This window comes from Lissotriton vulgaris, unplaced genomic scaffold (genome assembly GCF_964263255.1).
Source record: "Lissotriton vulgaris unplaced genomic scaffold, aLisVul1.2 SCAFFOLD_527, whole genome shotgun sequence".
NCBI lineage: Eukaryota > Metazoa > Chordata > Amphibia > Caudata > Salamandridae > Lissotriton > Lissotriton vulgaris.
Genome location: NW_028247201.1, coordinates 1,135,856 through 1,160,105, shown reverse-complemented (window position 1 = coordinate 1,160,105; position 24,250 = coordinate 1,135,856). Strand labels below are relative to the sequence as shown.

General features: G+C 49.0%; 1 protein-coding gene across 1 annotated transcript in view; it reads right to left on the bottom strand.

Moving 5' to 3' along the window:
• Nucleotides 1–24,250, bottom strand: part of ZNF592 (zinc finger protein 592) — a 332,527-nt gene that overhangs the window by 26,666 nt on the left and 281,611 nt on the right. The window contains exon 8 of the mRNA XM_086949655.1: nt 2,697–3,509. Coding sequence (XP_086805781.1) covers nt 2,697–3,509 — 813 coding nt within the window. The remainder of the gene's footprint in view (nt 1–2,696; nt 3,510–24,250) is intronic.

Below are 24,250 nucleotides of genomic sequence, written 5' to 3'. Positions count from 1 at the left end.
AAGAGTATTCTGCATCATTCAGAAACTCTATCCATCACCACCCCCTTTTCCAAAATCGATTTTGTCCACACTAAGTGTGGGAGGGTATACTCAGACGTGAGTCCCTTGCTCATTGCACCATCAGGATTCAAGCAAGCCGGGCCGACGACGGCTGAAATGCCAGAAACCGGTCCCCGGAAGCTTGTTTCCTTCCCAGTATAAGAATTGGCTTGGTAGTTTGGTTTGCCTTGTTCCCATCATGCACTGGGACAGAAACAGACTAATTTGCATGTAGCCAGGTTCTGAGCTGGGATGGTGCAGTGAGCTAAAAAACGGTGATGGATCAAGCCCTGATCTCTTGACTGGGTAAGAGTATTCTGCATCATTCAGAAACTCTGTCCATGACCACCCCCTTTTCCAAAATCGATCTCTTGTCACTGTGCCAGAAACCCCTGGAGTCTTCCCCAAACAGGTGTAGTGTGATTGAGGGAAGCAAAAATGAGCCAATACTTGATAGAGGCAGCTCCCTTAGTTGCTCCGCCTTTTCCTCTACCAAGGGAGTTGTTTCCCCTATAAGCTTCCCTTGAACAGCCCTGTGAAAGTTTTGGTATGTTCCTGCGATCTCTGATTGGAGGTAGTGGCTTTGGGGAAGGTGGTCTTGGATATCCCTCTTTACTGGGACTTCCCATAAGAACCCCAGGGAGAACTCTCATAGCTTTCACGGTATCTGTGTCCTTTTCAGATTTTTAAAAGCATCTGGTCGACCTGCGATCCAAAGTGGTGTTCGAAGGGCGGGATGAGCAGATACTACTGTACATTTGGACTGAAATCAGAGTCTCGCAGCCAGGTATGTCGAATAAGGAAGCTAAAATTGATACCACTAACAGCAGTTTCAGCTTGAGGCAAGGGCACATGGAATGGTGGCGTTGGAAATGAGTTTCTCCTCAGAAATGAGCTTCTAGCCTCGTTACTGGTCAGAGGTGTTGAAGGAGCTCCTCTATTTTGTCCCAGTGTGCCCAATGATATCTAGAGAGACGGCTGACAGAGTTGGCAATGCACCAATGGGTCGCTAAGGGCAACCTACATCCTGTTGCATCTGTTTTCCGGCGCTCACTATCTGGTGGAGGTGCATCGCCGGTGCCTTGGGCCATATGAACCACTAGAAAGTTGAGAGGGAGTTGTCCCTTGATGTATGCGTTGTCTGAAGGGAGAGGGTTTATGTTTCTTATCCACCCTAGAGGTGACCATTCTGGCTTTATCCGGCTCCTAGATTGCCTCGAGCAGTCTCGAACATTCCATTCAACCTAAGGAAAAAATGGAAGGAGTGGTTGGTGGAGGACAGGGTCCCCATAAGGAAGTCCTCTATCTCCTGGACTTTATGCATTTTAACTTTGTGGTAGGCGGCAGGCCGATGCAGAACCTCATAGTATGAGGCAGTGTCATCCTGCGGGATGGTTTAACAGGCTAAAGGTCTGGATCAGTATCCCCGGGAGGGTTAACAAACTTCATCCCATGGATCATCATGTGGCTGCGGGTTAAATGGAGCCACATACGAATCCACTGGGTAGTGTAGACTATCTCCCCCTTCTCCCCACTCCATTGAAGAGTGTGGGCAACTCTCTAGAGATTCAGGAGAGTTCTCTTGTGGTTGGGGTGATGTTGGGAGGGGAGGGAGGGTGAAGGAGGGGGGAGGGGACAGAGAAGGAGGGGGAGAGGATAGTAGAGGAGAATGGGGTCTACGAGGTAAGGAGCTGGTACCTATTGGTCTTAGCCGGGGTGAAGGCTCAAGGCTAATAGCTTCTCCAAAAGACAAGTTCCTCTTAAGCGGAATAGGAGCTTGACCCTTTGGTGGAGGCTGGGTGAAGATCTCTCTGGTTTGTGGATGAATGAGGATATGTTTCCGTCAGGTGTTAATCACATCTTAGAATACAGCAGAAGGGGCTGCTTCTAGTTTTTGAATGCAGCAGAGTACAGGGTTGTCTGCAATGGCGCTTCTGAACCGAAGCTGGAGCGTAGGAAGGCTTGGGTATCAACTGACTCTTCGGGACTGAAGTTGGCCTTGAGGGTGTCTTTGATGCAGGTGCTGAAGGTGTTGTCAGCAGCTTGTCTTCTGAGACGGTTTCTGCTCCTGGTCAATTTCGGTCCGAAATACGCCGACCACAATAACGGGAGGAGTACCTGCCAAAGGATATACACTTCTGGATCTTTTTCCCACCACAAAAAAACTCGACTGCAATATTGCAAACTGTCTTTAATTTGGCTACGCCAAGGGACCAATGGGATAACCTCTTATTGTATTATTGAAAACACAATTCGAAACAGTACAAGTACGACACGAGTAGGAGTATAAAGTATAAAGTTATTAAAGGTCACGGATGTTTATACACAGTAATTTTGGTGATAAAATGAATTATTTTCTATATATGGTTGACGTGATATACAATGAACAAGCTTTTTTAGTAGGAACAGTTTAATAAATAGATATCATTCTCAATAGTGAGCATTATCACTATTGTCAAACCAATGTACGGTTGTAATTTTGTGCTCAATTGGTAACCACTTTGTTTTCGATGTTAAAAAGCCTTGTAAACACACATTTGCATAAAAGTATTACATTTACATGAATAAGGTTAAAAGTGAATTATGCCAACAAATAACAATCATCAATTAAAATGAATGCATGCGCCAAACATTAAAAATAAAAAAATAAAACTTACCTTTCCATGACTTTTCTTCATGTGAAATACATACGTTTCCCTGTCAGGAATCAACTCAGAACATTCCCCACAAGTCCAACCTGCACTTTTCCATCTGGACTTTTTTTCTGTTGATTTAGTTTCAGTACTTGCATCAACATCAACAGGTGTGTTTGGCGTGCCATTTACTGTTGCGGATTCCTTCTTTCTGGAGGCTGGTTTAGAAGTCTGTTTTGTGGTTGTAGACTGTTTGATGATTGAAGTTTGTTTTGAGGTGACCGTTGCATTAGAATCAGATACTCTTTTTGATGCTGGTGCCACTTTTGAGTTTGGTGCCCTTTTCGAGGGCGCCACCTCTTTCGTCACCCTTTTTGATACAGACGCTCCTTTTGAAGTCGGCATGCCTTTTGTAGTTGATGTTGATTTTGGAGCAGACCCTTCTTTTGGGGCCAAAGTGCATTTTGAAGATATTTCTTTTGGGGGTGATGACACTTTTGATTCTGGCATTTCTTTTTGTGTGGACAGTCCTTTTGAGGAGTATGTTCTTTTTGAAACTGGTGTTTCTTCTGGGGTGGCTGCCTCCTTTGGGCCAGGCTTTTTCCTCTGTGGGGGTGTTGCTTTTGTGACTGGTGCTTCCTTAGGAGTTGGTGTTTCTTTTGGGGCTGGTGTTTCCTTTGGGGCTAGCATTCCTCTTGTGGCTCCCTTTGCAACTGCATTTTCTTTTGGAGTTGAAGCTTCAGTTGTTTCTCCAGAATCCTGGCTGTTTGAAGCAGTCTCGGTTTTGTGTCGAATACTTGAAACGTCTTCAGGATTTGATGGAACTCCATGCATACCCTATGGACAATAACAAACTCAATAAATTACGGTTTTGTAATTTTTTTTTACTATCCAATCTACGGAAAATAAATATATATTGCAGTCCACAGAAGGAATTCAAGTGGCAAACCAATAGAGCATTGCCTGCATACATTTACTATGATCTTACGGAGAAGTTAAATGGGCCAATTGAGTGTAACCAATTTTAAATACGGTTTATTGGGAAAAAGCACACGTACTGTGACAATGCATGGCAGCATCACAAACCACTAAAGATAGCAAAAACAAATCTCAAAAACTAGAGGTATCCATGTGTGCGCTCTCACAAAGACAATGTAAGCATCTGTCTCCAATAACTTTTAAGACTGGGTTACCATGAACAGGAAAGGAAAGAGAAAACACAATCCTTTCCACAAAAATTAATGTTAGCATTCATCAAAGTACAGCAATGTGATATATGAACAATTCCTCCATTGCAGGATTACCCTACATCTCTGGGTTCTTACAAGGCTTATACATTTTTATCTGCGAAAGCTAAACAAGTTTACATTTGATGCTAGGACTATATACAAGGATAATAACCGTTAACAGTATATAACTAAAAATGAGCAACCTTTACCACAGGTGATTTAACAGAGGATGAGGAGAACCAATCTAAGTTCTCAAAATGTCGTCCAACCTGGTTCCAAGGAGGAAAGACTGATATCTTTGTAGCTTTCACAAAGTGAGCTCCAAAACTACTGGTTATGACCAATGAAAGTTATACAACGAATGCTGAGAAGATAAAGGAGCAAATGATTCTTTGAGTGAGATTAACAGCTGGTTTTGTAGCATCGGTTCTTATTGTCCGTCTACTATCCTCACAAGGCCTAAGACATGTCATAAGAAGAAACGTAGGATTTTTAGGTTAACTAGGATTTGGTGCTATATTTAGTTTGTCAGGGCATAAACAAAAGTAACACTATCTTTTTCAAAATCCAATGTTTTAAATTAAGACTAAAACAGTAGATACTCTTTGAAGATATGTTGAGGAAACTATTAGTCTCCTCTTGCAGGCCAGTTGCTAGAAATCCTAAAAACCACATTCACATACCATAAAGTAGCAACTTCTTTAGGGTTTGGAGGAAGGAAAAACATCTTCTATTCACAAGTTTATTCAGCAAAGTGTGTCTCCCCAGAGGAATTCTGGCGTAATCACAATGAGGACGAATGTCTTTAAGGCCAGTAGTTGCAGCAAGCAGCTAATCATAGGCTTTAAGGACTTACACATGAAGAATGTTGAGAACTAATTAAGGTCCCACTGTGACATCACAGTTTGGGAGAAAACATGTCAAACCTCTAATAAACCTCATCACAACATGTGAATTAAACAAGTACGGCTGGTCTGAAAGATGTAGAAAGGCAGAAAGGACCAACAAATACCCTTTTCCAGTGCCCTTGGGACTTTGAGCAGTGAGAGGTCAATTGTTCAGGTCTACTCTAGGTTACAAAATAGCCAGGTTTTAAGTTCCTTTCTGAATGAAATGTGGTTCTGTGTGAGGCGGAGGTGAGTGGGGAGAGAATTCCAGGTCTTAGCCGCCAGGTAGGAGAAGGATCTTCCTCCCATGGTGGATTTGTGGATGCGCGGAACTGCGGCAAGAGCTTGATTGAAGGATCTTAGTTGGCGGGTGGGTGTGTAGAAGGACAGTCGCGTGTTGAGGCATTCAGGTCCTATTTTGTAGAGGGCTTTGTGTGCGTGGGTGAGGAGACGGAACGTTATTCTCTTGTGGACGGGAAGCCAGTGGAGGTCTTTCAGGTGGCCGGTAATGTGAGCTTGGCGAGGGATGTCTAGTATGAGTCTGGCTGATGCATTTTGTATGCGTTGGAGTTTTTTCTGTAATTTGGCTGTGGTTCCGGCGTAGAGGGTGTTTCCATAGTCCAGTCGGCTAGTGACCAGTGCGTGGGTGACCGTCTTTCTTGTTTCGGTGGGGATCCAACAGAAGATTTTCTTGAGCATACTAAGTACGTTGAAGCAGGAGGATGAGACGGCGTTGACTTCGTCTGGTCATCGAGAAGGAGGAGTCTAGGATGAAGCCTAGGTTATGTGCGTGGTCTGTGGATATGGGTGCTGTGCCGAGGGCCGATGGCCACCATGAGTCGTCTCAGGCAGAGGGGGATGATCCTAGGATGAGGACTTCCGTTTTGTCTGAGTTAAGTTTTAGGCGGCTGTTTTTCATCCATTCGGCTACTTCTTTCATGCCTTCATGAAGATTGGTTTTGGCGGTGTTGGGGTCTTTGGTGAGGGAGAGGATCAGCTGGGTGTCGTCAGCGTAGGAGATGATGTTGAGGCTGTGTTGTCGCGCGATGGATGCGAGAGGACTCATGTAAACGTTGAAGAGGGTGGGACTGAGTGACGATCCTTGTGGTACTCCGCAGATGACTTCGGTGGCCTCTGATTTGAATGGGGGAGTCGGACTCTCTGGGTTCTCCCGGCGAGGAACGAGATGATCCAGTCCAAGGCTTTTCCTTGTATTCCGACGTCGTTGAGGCGTTGTATGAGGGTGCTATGACAGACTGTGTCGAAGGCGGCGGATAGGTCTAGTAGGATGAGGGCAACCGTTTCTCCGTTGTCCAGTAGCGATCGGATTTCGTCTGTCGCTGCAATGAGGGCGGTTTCGGTGCTGTGTTTGGTTCGGAAGCCGGATTGTGATGGGTCGAGAGAGTTGTTGGATTCAAGGAAGGCGGCGAGCTGGCTATTGACGGCTTTCTCAATGACTATGGCAGGGAATGGGAGGAGGGAAATGGGGCGGTAGTTCTTGAGTTCCGAGGGGTCTGCTGTGGGTTTCTTCAGGAGAGCGCTGAGTTCGGCGTGTTTCCAGCTATCTGGGAAGGTAGCGGAGTTGAAGGAGCAGTTGATGACATCACGGAGATGGGGTGCGATGATGGAATCTGCTTTGTTGAAGATGTGGGGAGGACAGGGATCTTTTGGCGAGCCTGAATGGATGGAGTTCATTAGGCGGATGGTGTCATCAGTGGTGATTGGGTTCCAGGTGCTCAGGTTGCTAGAGGGCGGTTTAGGTTCGGGGGCGGGTGGAGTGGACTGTTCTTTGGAAATGTTCTCAAAGCTGTTATGTATGTCGGCGATTTTGTTGTAGAAGAAAGAGGATAACGAATCGCAGAGGTCTTGGGAGGGAGTAATGTCGTTTGAGGCTGCGGTGGGGTTGGTAAATTCTTTTACGATGTTGAAAAGTTCTTTGCTATTAACGGCGTTGTTGTCGAGTCGATCCTTTAATGCTGTTTTCTTGGTGGATCGGATCAATTGGTGGTGTTTGCGGGTGGATGCTTTGAAGGAGGCCAGGTTGTCAGTGGTAGGGTTTTTTCTCCATGTTTTCTCGAAAGTACGGCAAAGTTTCTTGGATTTTTTAAGGTCGTCGTTAAACCAAGGGGCCTTTTTACTACCCTGTTTGGTTTGTTGGTTTTTCAGAGGTGCTAATTCGTCAGCGCTGTGAGTAATCCATTGTTTGAGTTTGGTGGCAGCTTCGTTTGGGTCCGATGAGAGGGTGGGGGGGTTTTGGTTGAGCGATGTGATGAGTTGGTCGGTGGTGATTTTGTTCCAGTTTCTTCGGGGAATGGGTTGTGGGGGGTTGTGGATCGTGGTAGTTTTGTAGCTGAAGTGAACACAGCTGTGGTACGTCCAATGGAGAGCTGTGGTGTGATCGAAGGAGATGTGTTTGCAGGAGGTGAAGATGGAGTCGAGCGTATGTCCGGCTACATGGGTGGGGGTGTTAACGAGTTGTTTGAGTCCAAGATTAGCTAGGTTGTCTAGAAGGGTGGTGGTGTTGCTGTCATTTTTCTTTTCTAGATGGAAGTTGAAGTCTCCCAATAGAATGTAGTTCTCGGAGGGGAGGGCATGTGGGCTGATGAAGTCAGTGATGTCTTCGTTGAACTGTATACGGGTTCCTGGTGGTCTGTAGATGAGGGTGCCTCTAAGTGTGGTCCTGGGGTCGGTGTGGATCTGGAGGTGAAGGTGTTCGGCGGTAGCGAGGTTATCGTCGAAGCTGGTCGTGATTCTGATGGTGTTCTTATGGACGATGGCATTGCCTCCTCCTGTTTGGTTGGTGCGGTCTTTTCGGATGATCTTGTAGGTGTCCGGGATGGCTATGGCAATGTCGGGTGCTGATGATGCGGTCATCCATGAAGGCGATGTCTGGTGACGCAGTGTCGAGTAGGTCCCAGAGTTCAGTGGCGTGTCTGTGGACCGAGCGGGTGTTCAGCAGGATGCACTTCAGGTGGTTAGAGTCGGAGTTGTGTTTGGAGCTTGTGGATTTGGTGTGGGTCTTGATGCAGGCGAACTTGCAGGAGTGGCAGGTGAAGGGACCGTGGGTACGTCCTGGGGCAGCTTCATAGCATTGTGGTGTGCGTACGGGGTTAAGGGCTAGGAGGGCGCATATGATATGCGAGAGGAATGCGGTTTGCGGGGGACATGGGGTCTGGCGCTGGGCGCGGTCCAGGCGCGGACGTGCGTAGACGGGCTTACCTTTGGCGCACCTTCGGCGCGCATGGGGCGCGACTGCTGCGCGTGAACGCTGCACGCAAATGCATCTGTCATATGTGGATAGTGGAAGGGGGGGCGGGGCAGGGTCAGCTGGGAGGCGGGCGCGGGATGGAGCTACGGGCTAGGAAGCACAACAAACAACAAAATGGCTGCAAGTGGGATAAATCGAAACTGGGCGAGCCTCGGGGACAGACAGAGGCACAATGGGGCATACAGTACTTTGCTGATACAATGAGGACACAACAATGCGCAGATTAAATTATGCAACACTCAGAATGGTAAACGCACAATGCACAATGCACTATAAATGGAAAACGCGCAATGCAGGCAGCGGCAGTGATGCGGGGAATGATTGCGCTGATGACTTAGCTGTAAGGCGCTATGATAATGCAGGACAGCTTTCAAGCGCTCTCAGGTCACGGAGTCACCAAAGCCTTGGGAGTGTGGGGGAGCGACCTCTTCTGAGCTAGTCAGGAGAGTCACGGCGAGGGGATGGTGGGGCAGAACAACAACTATCTGTGGGGGGCAGGGTCAGCTGGGAGGCGGGCGCGGGGTGGAGCTACGGGCTAGGAAGCACAACAAACAACAAAATGGCTGCAAGTGGGATAAATCGAAACTGGGCGAGCCTGGGGGACAGACAGAGGCACAATGGGGCATACAGTACTTTGCTGATACAATGCGGACACAACAATGCGCAGATTAAATTATGCAACACTCAGAATGGTAAACGCACAATGCACTATAAATGGAAAACGCGCAATGCAGGCAGCGGCAGTGATGCGGGGGAATGATCGCGCTGATGACTTAGCTGTAAGGCGCTACGATAATGCAGGACAGCTTTCAAGCGTTCTCAGGTCACAGAGTCACCAAAGCCTTGGGAGTGTGGGGGAGCGACCTCTTCTGAGCTAGTGCTGCTCAATCTCCTGTCACAACCTACCAAAGCCTTGGGAGTGTGGGGGAGCGACCTCTTCTGAGCTAGTGCTGCTCAATCTCCTGTCACAACCTACTGAGATAGGAGATCCTATGGTGGTACCCTGATCAGAGGATAGTTGCTCATGTAAACAAATTCAGGGTACCATATTCTTCTACCCCAATCCTGAGCTATTAGGATAACTAGGACCCGACCCAGGGGAAAAAAAGGTTGCAGTGGCAAGGCGTGAGGCAGTCCCATGTTCCATTACAGACTATGCCTCTTAAGGAGTGCTTTTGCGCATTGGATTTCTGCAAGATTGTTGCCCCCCTGAATTCCAGACAGTGGCGAAAAGCTATAGAAATGGCTCTCTCCATTGGTCGACGACAGTGAGCCACAACATCTGCTAAGTTCATCCTCTCTTGCATTCAGGGACCCTGCAAGTTTGTTAGCAACCAGTCATATGACCCAGATGTCCCAGCCAGCTCTAGAGTTGTAAAGCTTCCTGGTACAGAACCCCACACCAACTTGCTTGTTACAGTACCACATGGTTGTGCTGTTGTTCACAAAAGCTTGCACCAGCCTCCCTTGAGGGAAGGCAGGAAGGCCTTCAGGACTAGACTGTTTGCCTTTAGCTCCAATTGGTTGATGTAGAGCCGTCCTTCTACTGGAGACTAGAGGCCTCTGATCATCATCTCACCCGATAACCCACCACAAAGCCTGGGAGAGATGCATCAGTCACCAAGATTAACTCTGGGGGAGAGTTGAGGGGGAGCAAGATAATATTGGGGAATTATTTATTGTTTTGACTACATCACTGTTCTGGTACTGCATAAATACTTAACACATTGCCCTAAATTAAGCCTATCTGCTTTGTCCCATAGCTATCGGGGGTTGAACTCAGGTTAATTTAGTGACTTGATGGTTCACCCTGACAAGGATTGGGATAATTCCTTAAGGCAGAAAGTCACACACCCCAAATAATATTACAATATCTTACACTCCTAAAGCAGGATGGACAGATGCTCTTCCAGAAATTGTCATGGTGTGGGAGGGATAATGGGAGGGCTACAGAGAAAAGGCAGAGCATAACCTTACTAGAGAATTTGTAAAAAAAAAAGAAACAAAACTGTAGTTAAGTATTAAGGCAGGAGGTAAATGGGTCTAATCTGCACAGACACCAGATTTCATGATCTATGAAACAAAGAAGAGAATCTAACTTTTCTGGAATCCATAGGTGTGGTGCCCTCTTCTAAGCTAATCTCTGTTTGAGACAGACAGTCCGAATGTTGGAAAAGGCTTGAACAATCCGTAGTGCCTTGAATAATGCATGTTTTTTAATTGAAATGAACATCTTTTAAGTGACTTGTTATGGAACCACGCGGAAGCAAGTTTAGTAGCAGCCAGGCAGCAGAGTTCTGAACAATTAGCAATCTCTAAAGAAGAGGAGCTGATAGTCTGGTATAAAGAAAATTCCTGTAATATAGATGCAAGATTAACTAGTGGGTCACATTCTATTGCATGAGAAAAGGGAATGACCTTATTAAAAAATATACCAATGCTACCTGACTGACCTGAGGAAAAGAAGAGTTTATAATGAAGAGGATTCAAAATTTCAGAAAAAGCAGGACGACAGAATTTGATCGACATCCTCTCGCCCGACAAAGTCTTCTTCGCGGAAACCTGGACCAAGCCCGCCTCCGGCCCGACATCTCCATCCCTGACTGCTACAAGATCCAGAGAAAGGACCGCCTCCACCGTCCTGGGGGAGGACTTGCCATTGCACACAAGACCCTCCTCCGACTCTCCACCTCCAGCACGAGCAACCCCAACACAGAACATCTCCACTTCCAGATCCAGAACAGCCCCAGGGCCACGCTACGCAGCACTCTCGCTTACAGAACCCCGGGACCTCGCACTCAGTCCACATCTACCATCGCCGAGCTCATCGCATCCCATGCCATCGCCTCCAGGAACTACATACTACTTGGGGACCTGAGCTTCCACCTCAACAACCACAATTCCACCACCCTTCTCGAAAACCTTGCCAACCTCTGATTGAAGCAGCCCGTCAACACTCCCACTCACAGAGCAAGACACCCTCGACCCCATCTTCGCAGGAGGGACAAACATCCGCTTCAGCCACACCACCCAACCGCACTGGACAGACAACCACTGCATACACTTCACCTTCAACACTTCCACCCCACCCAAGCCTGCCTAGCGCCATCCACAAAGGAACTGGAGCAAGATCACAGAGGAACACCAACACCAGCCGCTTCCTCGACCCCCTCTGCGCCACAACCAAGATCAACTCCGCAGCCAAAGAACCTCACCGCTGGATCTCCTGCAGCGCCGGCAAGCTCACACCTCTCAGCCACCCCACCAAACACCCCCTGAAGGCCGCATGGTTCACCATGGAACTACAAGAAGCCAGGCGCTCCTGCAGACGCCTCGAAAAAGCCTGGCAAAACCGGAAAACCACGGAAGCCCTGAACAACCACAGGAGCGCCCTAAAGGAATACCACCAGGGCATAAGAGACACCAAACGGACCTTCATCAAGAACCAAATCCACACCAACGCAACCAACGCCAAATAACTGTTCAACGTCATACAGCATTTTGCCAAACCCCCCAGCAAAGCCACTGACGTCACACCTTCCCAGGAACTCTGCAACAAGCTCAGCTCCTACTTCCATCTGAAGATCAATACCCTCTACAACAACTTCAGCGAACAGCCGCCGGACCACACCCCGCCCCCGCCAACCGTCATGAGCTGGAACACTACCTCCGTCGGACATGTCACAGCGACCATGAAGAAAGTCCACTCTGAAGCCTCCACGGACCCCTGCCCACAGCACATCTACCACAGGGCCGCCGCTGCCATCGCACCCGAACTAGGGCGGACCATAAACACTTCCCGCAAATCTGACAACTTCCCAGACGCGGGCAAAGATGAAACCCCTCCTCAAGATACCCACGGCCAACCTTACCGACCTCAAAAACTACAGACCCATCTCTCTCCTCCCCTTCGCTGCCAAAGTCACAGAGAGACTCGTGAATGCCCAGCGGACCACCTTCATTGAAGAAAACGCCATCCTAGACACCTCCCAGTCTGTATTCTGCAGCAACCACAGCACTGAGACCCCCCTCCTCGCCGCCGCTGATGACATTCGCATGCTACTCAACCAGGCACACACTGCGGCCCTCATCCTTCTAGACATCTCCGCAGCCTTCAACATGGTTTCACATCGCACTCTTGCAGCCAGACTTCACAATGCTGGGATACAAGGAACCACCCTCAACTGGATCCAATCCTTTCTCTCCGGCAGAACCCAGAGGATCAGACTGCCCCCCTTCCTCTCCGAACCCACAGAGATCAACTGCAGTACCCCAAGGATCCTCGCTCAGCCACACGCTTTTCAACATCTACATGGCCCTCCTCGCCACCATCGTCAGATAGCATGGGCTCAGCATAGTATCCTATGCCGATGACACCCATCTCATTTTCTCCCTCACGAAGAACCCCGAGGACACCAGACTGCTTCAAGGAAAGATGAAGGACGTCGCAGCCTGGATGAAGGATAGCTGCCTGAAGCTCAACTCTGTGAAGACAGAAGTTCACTTCCTCGGACCCTCCACCTCCGCCTGGGACAACATCTGGTGACCCTCCGCAGCCCACCAACCCCTATCGACCACACACGGAACCTCTGCCTCATCCTCAACTCATCCCTCACCATAACCCGCCAGATAAACTCTGTCGCCACCACCAGTTTCAACTGCCTTCGCACCCTCTGCAAGACCTTCAAATGGATTCCCCATGAATACAGGAGGCCTGTCACCCACGCGTTCATCACCAGCAGGCTGGACTAGGCAAGGCCCTCTACGCCGGAATCAACAGAACTTTTCTACACAAGCTCCAAACCATCCAGAACACCGCAGCCAGATTCGTACTCGGGACACCAAGACACAAACACATGACCCAACACCTACGAGACCTCCACTGGCTCCCGGTCAAGAAGACAGTCACCTTCAAACTCAAATACTTCAACGAGAGAGTCTCCTTCCACGTACCCAAGAGGGACCTCCGCTCCACCGACCTCGCACTGGCAGAGACCCCCGCATACGCAGAAGCTGAGCAGGCGGAGGAGCCTTCTCCTACATCGCAGCCAAGACCTGGATCCAGCTCCCAGTGAACGTCAGACGCTCCCCGACCCTGCACATGTTAAGCAAGAACCTTAAGACCTGGCTCTTCGACTGAAACCGTAGCTGCACCACTCCCCCCACCGCTTTGAGACCCTCACGGGTGAGTAGCGAGCTTTAAAAAAAACCCTGATTGATTAATTGAGAGGAACCACCTCCATATAGACATCCCTTCCAAAAGAAGAATGTTGCTGATTTAACAGCAAAATGTGCCCCAGACAGTGAGAACCTTTCTCCTGGACAAGAGTTGGCTGGTGACCCTCCTTGACAGCGCAGAGAATGTCACTGTAGTGCTCCAGACACTTTGCGGCTTCTGGAGGCGAGAGCAACTGAAACCTTTGTTACAGGTGCGACAGTGGATAGGAGGTTGCACCGCCTGATAAACTTTATCATTCAGATTGAAGGTGATCTTAAACACACCATTAATGCTATTTTTCGGACAGTTTGACTTCTTCATATGACATTTTATTAGCGGAGGTCGATTGGCCTCCGTCCTTTATTCTTTCTTGTCCTCGTGGGGAAGATATATCCTCCCTTCTTGTTCACATCTCGTCCCTGAGGAGTTGCAAAATGCTTATGCTTCTAAAGTTGGCCCTTGCGTTGACTCCTGCCCAATACCACATCCAGGTTGGTTGGGATGTGAACTCTCTGCAACATATTATTCCAATTTGTTTCACCCATCAACCGCAGCCTCAATATCTTATTAAACGTGACACAAAGGCGTCTTTTAAAGACATTCTTAGTCAGTTGGAGTATCAGGGTGTTCTTGAGCACTGTCTCTTCTATGAATAATCCTCTTTTTCTGGTTTTGAAACCGGACAGTTCAAGGATTATAGATATTTGAATAGTCATACATGCACTTTTGCAGTTCTGAACACCCACAGTATGGTCTGATTACCAATATCGTCCGTAAAAAAGATACTGTTCCTAATTCTAAAGCCTTTCAACCATGTTGAAGTCAATGGGCTACATATTTGACGTCTGTTGATACTTCTTTGTTTTTTAACCTTTGCTACAAACACAAGAGTATCTTCAATATGAACATGTTCATCCTCTGCCTTCCACACTTCTTCCTCTTGATCAGTAAAAATATATTATTTACAGTACACTGATGGTTCAGCACAACTGGTCATTGGTTCTAAGAAAACTTATTTTGCAGCTTGCACTATAGTTGTAGACACTATGAACGATGGAGTTTTCCACTCTACTTTGATTCATACACAGGCTCTAGGTGAGTGGGTGTGCTAAAAGTGCTGCTTTTGGTTTTCGAGCATTCTGATCCTGAGTCACTCACCCAACTGGTGTACGATTCTTATTACTGTGTAAAATCTTACAATGACAATTTACACTTTTGGAAACAAAATGACTTTCGGAATTCAAAAGGCAGCACGATGAAGCATAAAATGCTGTGGATCAAGGAGGCTTATCTTAAAGATCGCCTATCATTTACACATTTTATATAAATTGGGCCATAAACATGAGGGAGCGCGCTGTTGGTAATTTGATGGCTGTAAATCTGCAGTAGCTACGACAAGGGTAGCCGTGATTACGCGTTCTATGACTAAAATTGATGATAACCTCTGGGCTGCTTTAGCTGCCTGTCCAAAGAGGACAGCTTGTTATCAAGGTTTTCCTTCTAAATATGCATTCCAGTTAACTACTGACAAGGTTCCCTTTGAGATCGATTAATACCAAACCTTGACTGCAGACACTCTTTAATAATGGCCGAGCATGAGAGCATAGCTTCTGCCCATGCAGGGGTTGCAGCCACTGTATTACTCTTACAACAACGTTACGAGTGGTGTGGTCTATACCAACCGACTTGCCGTTATATCTTATGCTGTGATGTTTGTCAACAAAGGAACTGTACTGTGTCATGTCCATCTCAGACACACCTTTATATTTCAAATTAGCCCTTTGGCTGCATTTATCTAGTTCGTTGTGGACCCCTTGTATCTGATAATGCATTCAAATATATTTTGGTTGCAGTCGTTTCTTGCTCTAGGTTCCTGTGTGTCTGGCCACAGCAATCAGCTGATGCTCAAACTATTAAGGATTTGCAGGTCTTTTTTGTCGGAACTTATGCCTGTGGCGCTTTCCATTCGGATCACTGTATGGCTTTTGCCTCTAAGGTGTACTGTGATTCAATGGTGTCGATGGAAGTGCAGGTACATTTCTCGTCTCCATATAGGCCCGAGGGCAACTCTGTTGTGGAGCAGATGAACCGTGCAGTCTTTAACAGCAAGGGTATTATTATGGAACACGGCTGGTTGACTCAACTTTACGGGGTTCAGCAAGCGTTTAATAATCTCCCTGAAAGATCACTGGTTGGGCAAGGCCCCGTATGAAATGCTCTTTGGCATCAAGATGTATGTTCCAGACCATAATGGTCTTGATATTGTGGCAGCAGCTGTAACCTTTGACGTGGATAGCCACTGTGCTGTCTTGCAGGATCTACAGAAAAGTTGTGATACTTTGGCTAAAAGTCATTTTCCTTCTCTCCAATCGGATGTTGCTGTTCAGATGCCAGTTACTGGCTGGCTTCCTAACGTTGATGATTTAGTTTGTCAAAACATCGCTATCAAGAAAGAATTCGGCCCCTCCTACCGTACACTCCTTTTATGAAGCTTGGTCTTTAGGATCCCCGAACTGTCATTGAACATGTCGAGTTACACCATATAGCCAATGCTAAATAGTTTGCCTTGAGGTGTTTCTACACAGAATGTTGCTTTACAGCCGGTGGGCACCATCCTTGCTGATTCTCTCTGGCTGCAGGAGGGGAATCTCGAGACTTCAGTTGACCTGATTCCTGTTACACCATCTACACAATCAGTAATGGACACTGTGCAGTCTGATCCACCAGTTGATGCCCTATCTGCGGTACAAGAACCAACTGTCCATCCGGAATCACAGCCTCCTCTATTTCAGATGAGTTCCTCTGGTTATATCGATCAAGATAATTGTTTCGTTGTCTTCTGTTTTGCCTTCACGACAGCACAGATTTGTGTTGTCATCTCCTGGTTAAAATACAATTCTCTGATTCTGACTTGGATATATATCTGTATTGTATTTTTCATGGTATTTTTGTTCTTGTGGATTGGGTTTGTGGCTGTTCTTTTCCTTTTGATCAACAGCCATTACCTCACAGAACGCTCTGCTGCAGAACTGGCCCATGGGTGTTGGCCCTACATTCCAAATCATATAAAAAGAAAAGAGACCATTCCCTTGTTAACATTTCAGCGTGCCCAGTCACTGATGGAACTGTATTGGATAAAGTACCATTCGATGCATTTGCCCCTACGGAGACACTGCAGGTACAATATGTGTTCCGTGTTTCCATGAGTGATGTCATAGTACCTGGATGGCATTCAGATGATACTGTGACTTCAATGTTTTCTGAATTGCAATATTACACTGTCTTTGACGCTGAGGATTTCAATTTTAATTCTGCTAACTATGCGGATTTATTCGGTTATCAACATTATGGACATCATTTTTTGCACAGGACTAGTGGACAGCATCCCTAATATAATTATGCTCAATGGGAGCATTGTTCCATTACACCTCAGGATAGCTTAAAAATGCAAATGATGAAGTACACATATTTCACAGGCTATAAGCCATCAGACCTGAAATCATACTATTTTAAAGCACAAGTTACTACTTGTGTAACAATAGATCTGTAAGAGACATTAGTTAGTGATAGATTCCTTACCTTAGAATATCCCCAGGCGTCAGACTGGATCTGGAAAGTTTTGCTTAGCAGTACCCCTGCGCGTTAGTAGGTGGCATCCTGCGGCTCCGCGTCCGTCACTGGGGTCATAGCGACGAGATGACGTCACGGAGAGTGCTTGGGCGCCACTCATGCGCGCTGATGTCAGTACTGTACACTGATTTCCACGCCAGGATCGCAGAGCCATGCAAGATACCGACCATTGGTGCATAAAACTAGGGCCCTGAAAGGGATGACCTTAACCCTAGTAATCAGTTGGCAGAACGGGGAGGATGGGTGGGGTGGTAAGGAATCTATCATTAACTAATGTCTCTTACAGATATATCGTTACACAAGTAGTAAATTGTGCATCTGAAAGAGACACATTAGTGATAGATTCCTTACCTTAGAATAGATGCCCAGCAATACCAACCCCGGTGAAGGGTCTGCGAACAAGATTACACCAGAAAGTCACAGAGCACTGACCAGCCAAAGAAGCCGTCCCTCCGGACTTGACTGTCAAGGCAGTAGTACTTGGTAAACGTGTGCAGCGAGGCCCACATAGCTGCCTGACAAATGTCATGCAAGGGAACGCCACGTCCAAAGGCAATAGTGGCTGCAGTTGCCCTGGTGGAATGGGCACGCAACCCCAGAGGAGGCTCTTTCTTAGGCAACGAATAACAAGCCTTCATGCAGAGAACGAACTACCGAGAGATGGTCTGTTTGTGCACGGCCTGACCTTTTTTGGCGCCCATGTAGCCAACAAAGAGCTGGTCATCCACCCAGAACTGTTGTGTGCTGCTCAGGTAGAAGGGCAGCGTACGTTTTGGGTCCAGACGGTGGAGCCTCTCTTCCTCTATGGAAGGATGCGGAGGCGGAAAGAAGGTGGGCAAAGTGATGGTCTGCCCGATGTGGAAGGGCGTGACAATTTTTGTCAAGAAAGAAGGACGGGTCTTCAGAACCACCGTGTATGGTGGAATAGAAAGGAAAGTAGGTTTAGAAGAAAGAGCCTGGAGCTAACTCACTCATCTGGCAGAAGTGATAGCTACCAGGAAAGCCGTCTTAAGAGTGAGAAGACGCAAAAGATAGTTATGAAGGGGCTTGAAGGGAGCGCACATCAGAAACGTCAAGACATGGTTTAAATCCCACTGAGGAATGATAAACGGCACCGGAGGGAACGTGTGCGTTATGCCTTTTAGAAAACGGTACACAACCGGGGTTTTAAAAAGAGAAGGCTGATCAGGAAGCCGTAGAAAGGCAGAAATGGCTGAAAGATAACCTTTGGTAGTGCCCAGAGCAGAGCTCTGCTGGGCTAAAGAAAGAAGGAACAAAGGAACCTCAGAAAGAGGGGCAGAAAGGGTATCCACAGCCTTCGCTGTGCACCATGCCACAAACTTGTTACACCTGCAGGTGTATAGCGTTTTTGTAGAGGGACGCCTGGCTGCCAGAATAACATCACAGACTTCAGGAGGAAGATCAAAAGGTGTCAACCGTCACTGCTCAATCTCCACGCACGGAGGTGGAGGCTGGACAAGTTCGGGTGGAGAACTGCCCCCTGCTGCTGCGACAGAAGATCCTCCCGAAGAGGCAATCGGATTGGGGGATCGATCACCATGCTGAGTAGCTCGGGATACCAGTATCTTCGTGCCAAATCCAAAGCCACAAGGATGACTTTGGCCCGGTCGCGCCTGATCTTCAGCACTCTGGGCAGAAGTGGTATAGGTGGAAAAGCGTACAACAGACCGCAGCTCCACTCGTTACAAAAAGCGTCGCCGAGCAAGTCCCGCCTTGGAAATTCCAATGCGCAGAATTGATGACATTGCGCGATCTCTTCGGTGGCGAATAGATCTAACCAAGGCTCTCCCTACTGCTGAAAGAGACCTGCACCACGTCCGAGTTCAGACACCTTTCGTGATCCATCAAGCACTAGCAGCCGAGTTTGTCCGCCCTGGCGTTCAGAGAACCTGCCAGGTGTCGAACCACCAAGGTAATGCCTTTATGTTCCAGCCATGTCCAGAGGCGCAGAGCCTCCTGACATAGGGTCCAGGACCCCACCCCGCCCTGTTTTATGCAATACCACATGGCAGTGGTGTTGTCCGTGAACACTGGCACTATGCTTCTTTGACAGAGGGAAGGAATGCCTTCAGTGCAAGTCGGATCGCCTGCAGCTCCAAAAGGTTGATATGGACCTGGAGGCCTCTGATCTGCGCCACTCCCAAGTGGCCATCCCATCCCAAGAGGGAAGATCCGTCACCACTGTGCGCTCCAGTTGGGGAAGGGAGAGGGATCTGCCACTGACCCTATCTCGATTCGTGAGCCACCACTGCCACCATCGTCTGAGATCTGGACATGATCGGAAAGGTTGCCCTGATGCTGCGCCCACTGGAACTGCAGGTCCCACTGCAGAGCCCGCATATGCCATCTGGCATATGCCATCTGGCATGTGTCACCAGCAGGATGCAGGAGGCCATCAGGCCCAGGAGCCATAGGGCCATCCTGACTCAAACCAGGATAGAGGCTGAATCCTAGCCTGAATATCCCGTAGTCGCTGCTCATGAGGATAAACCTGAAACAGCATTGAATCCAGAACCGCTCCAATGAAGGGGGGCTTCTGAGAGGAACTCAGGTGTGACTTCAGCACGTTGATGGAGAACCCCAGCAACTGCAGGAGGTCGGCCGTAGTCTGTAGGTGACGACGATTGCCTGAGGCAAGCCCGTCTTCAACAACCAGTGGTCGAGGTAGGGGAAGACCGACACCCCCGACCTGCGCAGGTGAGCCACGACCACCGCCATCACCTTCGTGAACACCCGAGGGGCGCTGGCTAGGTCGAAGGGGAGCACGCAAACTGAAAATGCTCCTGGCCTACCGTGAACCGCATGTAAAGCCGGTGGGCCATGCTGGACGGGGATGTGAAAATAAGCGCTCTGCAAGTCTTACGCTACCATCCAGTCTCCAGGGTCGAGGGCAGCAAGACCTGAGCCAGAGTCTGCATTTTGAATTTCTCCCTCCGGAGGAAACGATTGCCGTCCCAGAGGTCCAAGATGTGGGCCAGGCCCCCCTTATCCTTCTGGGGACCAGAAAGTAGTGGAAATAACAACCACTCCCTGCCCAGGAATGTGCATGATGGCACCATTGCCCAGGAGGGCTGTGACTTCCTATTGGAGAAGAACCAAATGATCCCCCGACATGCGATGGCACCGAGGCGGCATGGCTGGAAGGGAGGACTGTAAAGGAAGGGAATAACCCTTGCAGATTATCTGCAGCACCCACTTGTCCGATGTAATTTCGCACCTGTGGTGGAGGTGGTGGCGGACCCTGCTACCCACCGACATGGGGTGCACCCTGAAGCTCGGATTAAGAAGGCTTGGTAGTGGAAACAGCAAGGGTAGAGGTGGACTGACGCGCACGCTGGTTCCCAGACCCGCCCCTGCGGAAGCCACTGCCGCGCGGAGGCTGGATCGGCACAGGCTTGTTGGAGGAGCGTGCCTGGGTGCCTTTGCCCTGGCCACGAAAGGAACGAAACACAGGAGTGGCAGGGTTCTTCGTAGAAAGACCCAAGGACTTGGCTGTGGTCGGTGAGTCCTTAAAGCGCTCCAGTGCACTGTCGGCCTTATCGCCAAAGAGGCGGGAGCCATCAAACGGCATTTCCATGAGCAAGCCCTGGACATCGGGTGAGAACCCAGTCGAACGCAACCAGGCGTGCCGCCGCAAAGCCACAGTCGTAGAAATTGCCTTGCCCAATGAATCAACGGTGTCCGAACCACACCTTAAGGCAAACTTAGCCGCATCCTTACCCTCAGCAATCGCTTGGGAAAGGATAGCCTGGACCTCCTCATAACACCCAGGCAAGACCTGAGCAACGGAATCCCACACTGCATGGGAGTTACGGTCCAACAAGCGGGTGGTGTTAACTGACCGCAGCCCTAAGCTGGCAGAGGAGAACAACCTCTACAGCCCTAAGCTGGACGAGAACAACCTCTGCAGCCCTAATCTGGCCGAGGAGAACAACCTCTTACCAAATTGTTCCAGCCTTTTAGAGTCCTTTTCTAACAGAGCCGTGGGAAAGGCACTCTGCAAAGTCAAGGCCTGAATGACCAGGCTCTCAGGCGAAGGGTGAGTGGTCAGGAAGGTGGGATCATCAGGCGCCCGGCGGGGATGCCTGGCGTCATTTTTATCCCCCGGCGCCCCCGTGGCCAGCAGCAACCAAGTGCCCAAAAGGGCTTCGTTTAGGGCCTCATTGAAGGGAAGCAGTGGCTCCAATGACGTTGACTCCGTCTGGAGCACCTCTGCAAGGAGGTTGGTTTTGAGGGCCACTGTGGGGAGGTCGAGATTGAGAGCATCCGCCGCCCGCCGGAGCACCATGGTGTAGGAAGGACCCTCCTCCATAGTCGTCCTCCTCTGGTCTAGAGGGAGCCGGTCGAGGCGTCAGAGCCGGAGCCGGAGAAGGGACAAACGGAGTAGGGAACGGTGCAGAGAACCGCGCTGGCCCGCGCCGGGCCGGAATAAACAGCACCCAGTGTGGCGCCGGGGGTGGAGCCGAGGGCTGCGATGGGCCGGAGCCGGCAGCGCTGCACCTCGTGGCGCCGGAACCAGCAGCGCAGGTCCCTGTGGCGCCAGAGCCGGAGCCGCCGAGCCAACAGGATCTGGACACGGGACCGTGTGGCCCTAAGGCGAGCCGGCAGGAGCCCGGGGCCTAAAAAGGCGGTCCATGGCAGCAAGAAACTCTTGCACCTGTTCGGGAGTCGCCGACAGACCCGGGAATGGCGGGTAGACTGTGGGACTCCCAGACTCCCGAGGTGCCGCAGGGGCGGAACCCCTGTCCCCCTCTTCCACCTCCGAATAACAACGGGCGACGTCAGAGAGAGAACAAACTACTTCGACTTCTTTTTATGGCGTCGCTTACCGGAATCCGAAGGCAAAGACTTGGACCCCAAGGTGCGACGGCTCCGATCCCGTGAGTGGTGGCAGGAACGGCCCCTGGACCCAGAGCGGCGGTGCGACGAATGCCGAACTTTCAGCAATTACCGACGCCACTCCTGCAAGGCCGTGGGGCCATGGCCGACCGTGCCGGCAGGCATGGGAGTCGTGATCTGTCTCCAGGCAGTAGAGGCACACAGCGTGGGGGTCCACCACCAACATATTATGGTGGCATGTCCCACAAGACTTAAAGCTGGGCATCCCTATGTGCACCAGGTGAAAAAAGGGGAGAGACAAAGTCTCAAAAAAGTAGTCAAAAAGTGACTAAGGTACGTGCTCAATCCAGATCTGCGCTTGTTGACGCAGAAAAAAAGAACTGACGTCAGCGAGCATGGGTGGCGCTTAAGTACTCTGCGTGACGTCATCTCGGCGCTACGATGCCAGTGACGGATGCGGAGCCGCAGGACGCCACCTACTGATGCGCAGGGGTACTGCTAAGCAAAACTTTCCGGATCCAATCTGACGCCTGGGGATATTCTAAGGTAAGGAATCTATCACTAGCGTGTCTCTTTCAGATTTGGTTCCTAACCCCTAGAAGAAACATGCTTACAGCTTCCTTTATTGAAGAATTTGTTTTAAAAGCCTACGATTATTGGAAAGACAGTGCCTACTTAAAATCAATTGCAGATGCCAAGCCTAGAAATTCTTGGCCAGACTGTTAGCATAATATTTGCATGAAGAATCCAAGTACAGAGGGTCAGAGTCAGATCCGAAAAAATCATGAATCCTTTGCCTGTAATCCTCCTCTTCCAGTAACTTCAGCACCTCTCTTGTTGAACTTTGCTGAGGGACGACTACGGGGACTGGTGCCGGAGCTGGGGTCTGTGGTGGTGCGGACAGAGGTGGGATGGCAGGGCTAAATGTGGTGCAGTATATCTAAGCGCCAGGGTCAAAGGCAAGACGAGCTGGCGTCGGTCCCAGTGTGATGAGCTAGTGGCATGAACACTAGGACACCATATAATGCCATGATGACCATTTGAGGGCCGAAAGGCGTCTTTACTCGGTGGAACATGGAAAACAGGTCATGAAGAAATTATGCCAGATTCTAGCCTGGAGTAGGGAACTTGGGAAAGAGGGGAACTGCTAACTTTGAGGTGAGTTGAGGAGATCGAGGAAGCTCTCGGGTTGTGTAGAGCTATTTGGAGTGTAGTGAGCCGCTCCAAATATACCAGCTCCCAGCTCTAAGGACAAAGATTCAGCAGAAGACTGAGATAGTCGGGTTGACTGACCTTTGGAATGTTTCTTACGTTTCCTGTGCTTTCTTTTCTTATCACTGAAAAGAATGTATCGAGGAAGATTGAGAGCAAGGCCTAAAATGGTGACATCAGTTTCTCATCCCTGGCCCATGCCATATAGAGCTTTGCCTCCTGCTCTTTGAAGGCCTTCAGATGCATGCTCCGACAGGATTCACATGACCGGGACAAAGACATCAAAGGCAGGTTGAGTGTGGGTTAGTGATACCCATCTGTCCCTCACAGTTCCCATCAGGGCTTAAAGCCCAAATGCTTAAGAGGAGACCTTATATCACACAAAAAAGGTTTCTTGCAAGGAAAGCGCACAGCTCCATAGAGTGAGCCTTGGATCTGTGTCAAATGTGCAGAAAAAAAGGGAACTAATGTTATGCTGGGGGGTGCTATATGGCTTTGGTGAAGCCCACGCCTCCCACAGGCAATGTGAGAGCTTTGAAGATCATGAGCGAGTCTGGCTGGGATTAAGTGAGGAATTTGCAGGAAGAAGTATACATCAGAACAGACAAAGATTTTAGTTTTTAATTACAGTAGTCAACACATCTTTTCCACTTTGCAGCATAGCAGGTTCTAGTAGGTAGTCTGTAAGCTTCTTTGAGGATGTCCATGTATTCCTTGGGGAGATTTAGATATCCAACTCCAAGACCTTAGGTTACATACTGTGGTCGGGGTGTCTGTGCCTGTCAGAGATGGTCTGGCCCAGTTGGGGAACTTCTTGTGAGGAGGAACAGACATCTCAAGGATAGTTGAGACCTAGGGTTCTTTGGCCCATGTGGAATCCAAAAGGATGAAGGGGAGAGATTTTCCGTAGTTTCTTTACCACGTACGGAAGGAGTAGGAGAGAAGGAAAAGAATAGGGAAACATCCCGGACTAGTTCATCCATAGAGCATTGCGTGTAACCTTATGGAATCTGGAGGTGAAGTTTTGGCATTTTGCTTTTTAATGACTGGCAAATTGGTCTATTTGCAAGAACCTGCATAGCTGGATGTAGAGGACTAGTAATTGTGGATGAAGTGTCCATTTATGGACTTAATGTGTCCTGCTGAACCGATAGGCAAAGTAGTTGTCCACTCACAGTAGGTATTTCACGAAGAGTTAAACATGGTGATGAGTAGCCAAATGGCAAATATTTTGTGCCAGCACTGTGAGCTGCAGTGAGGGAGTTCTGCCCTGT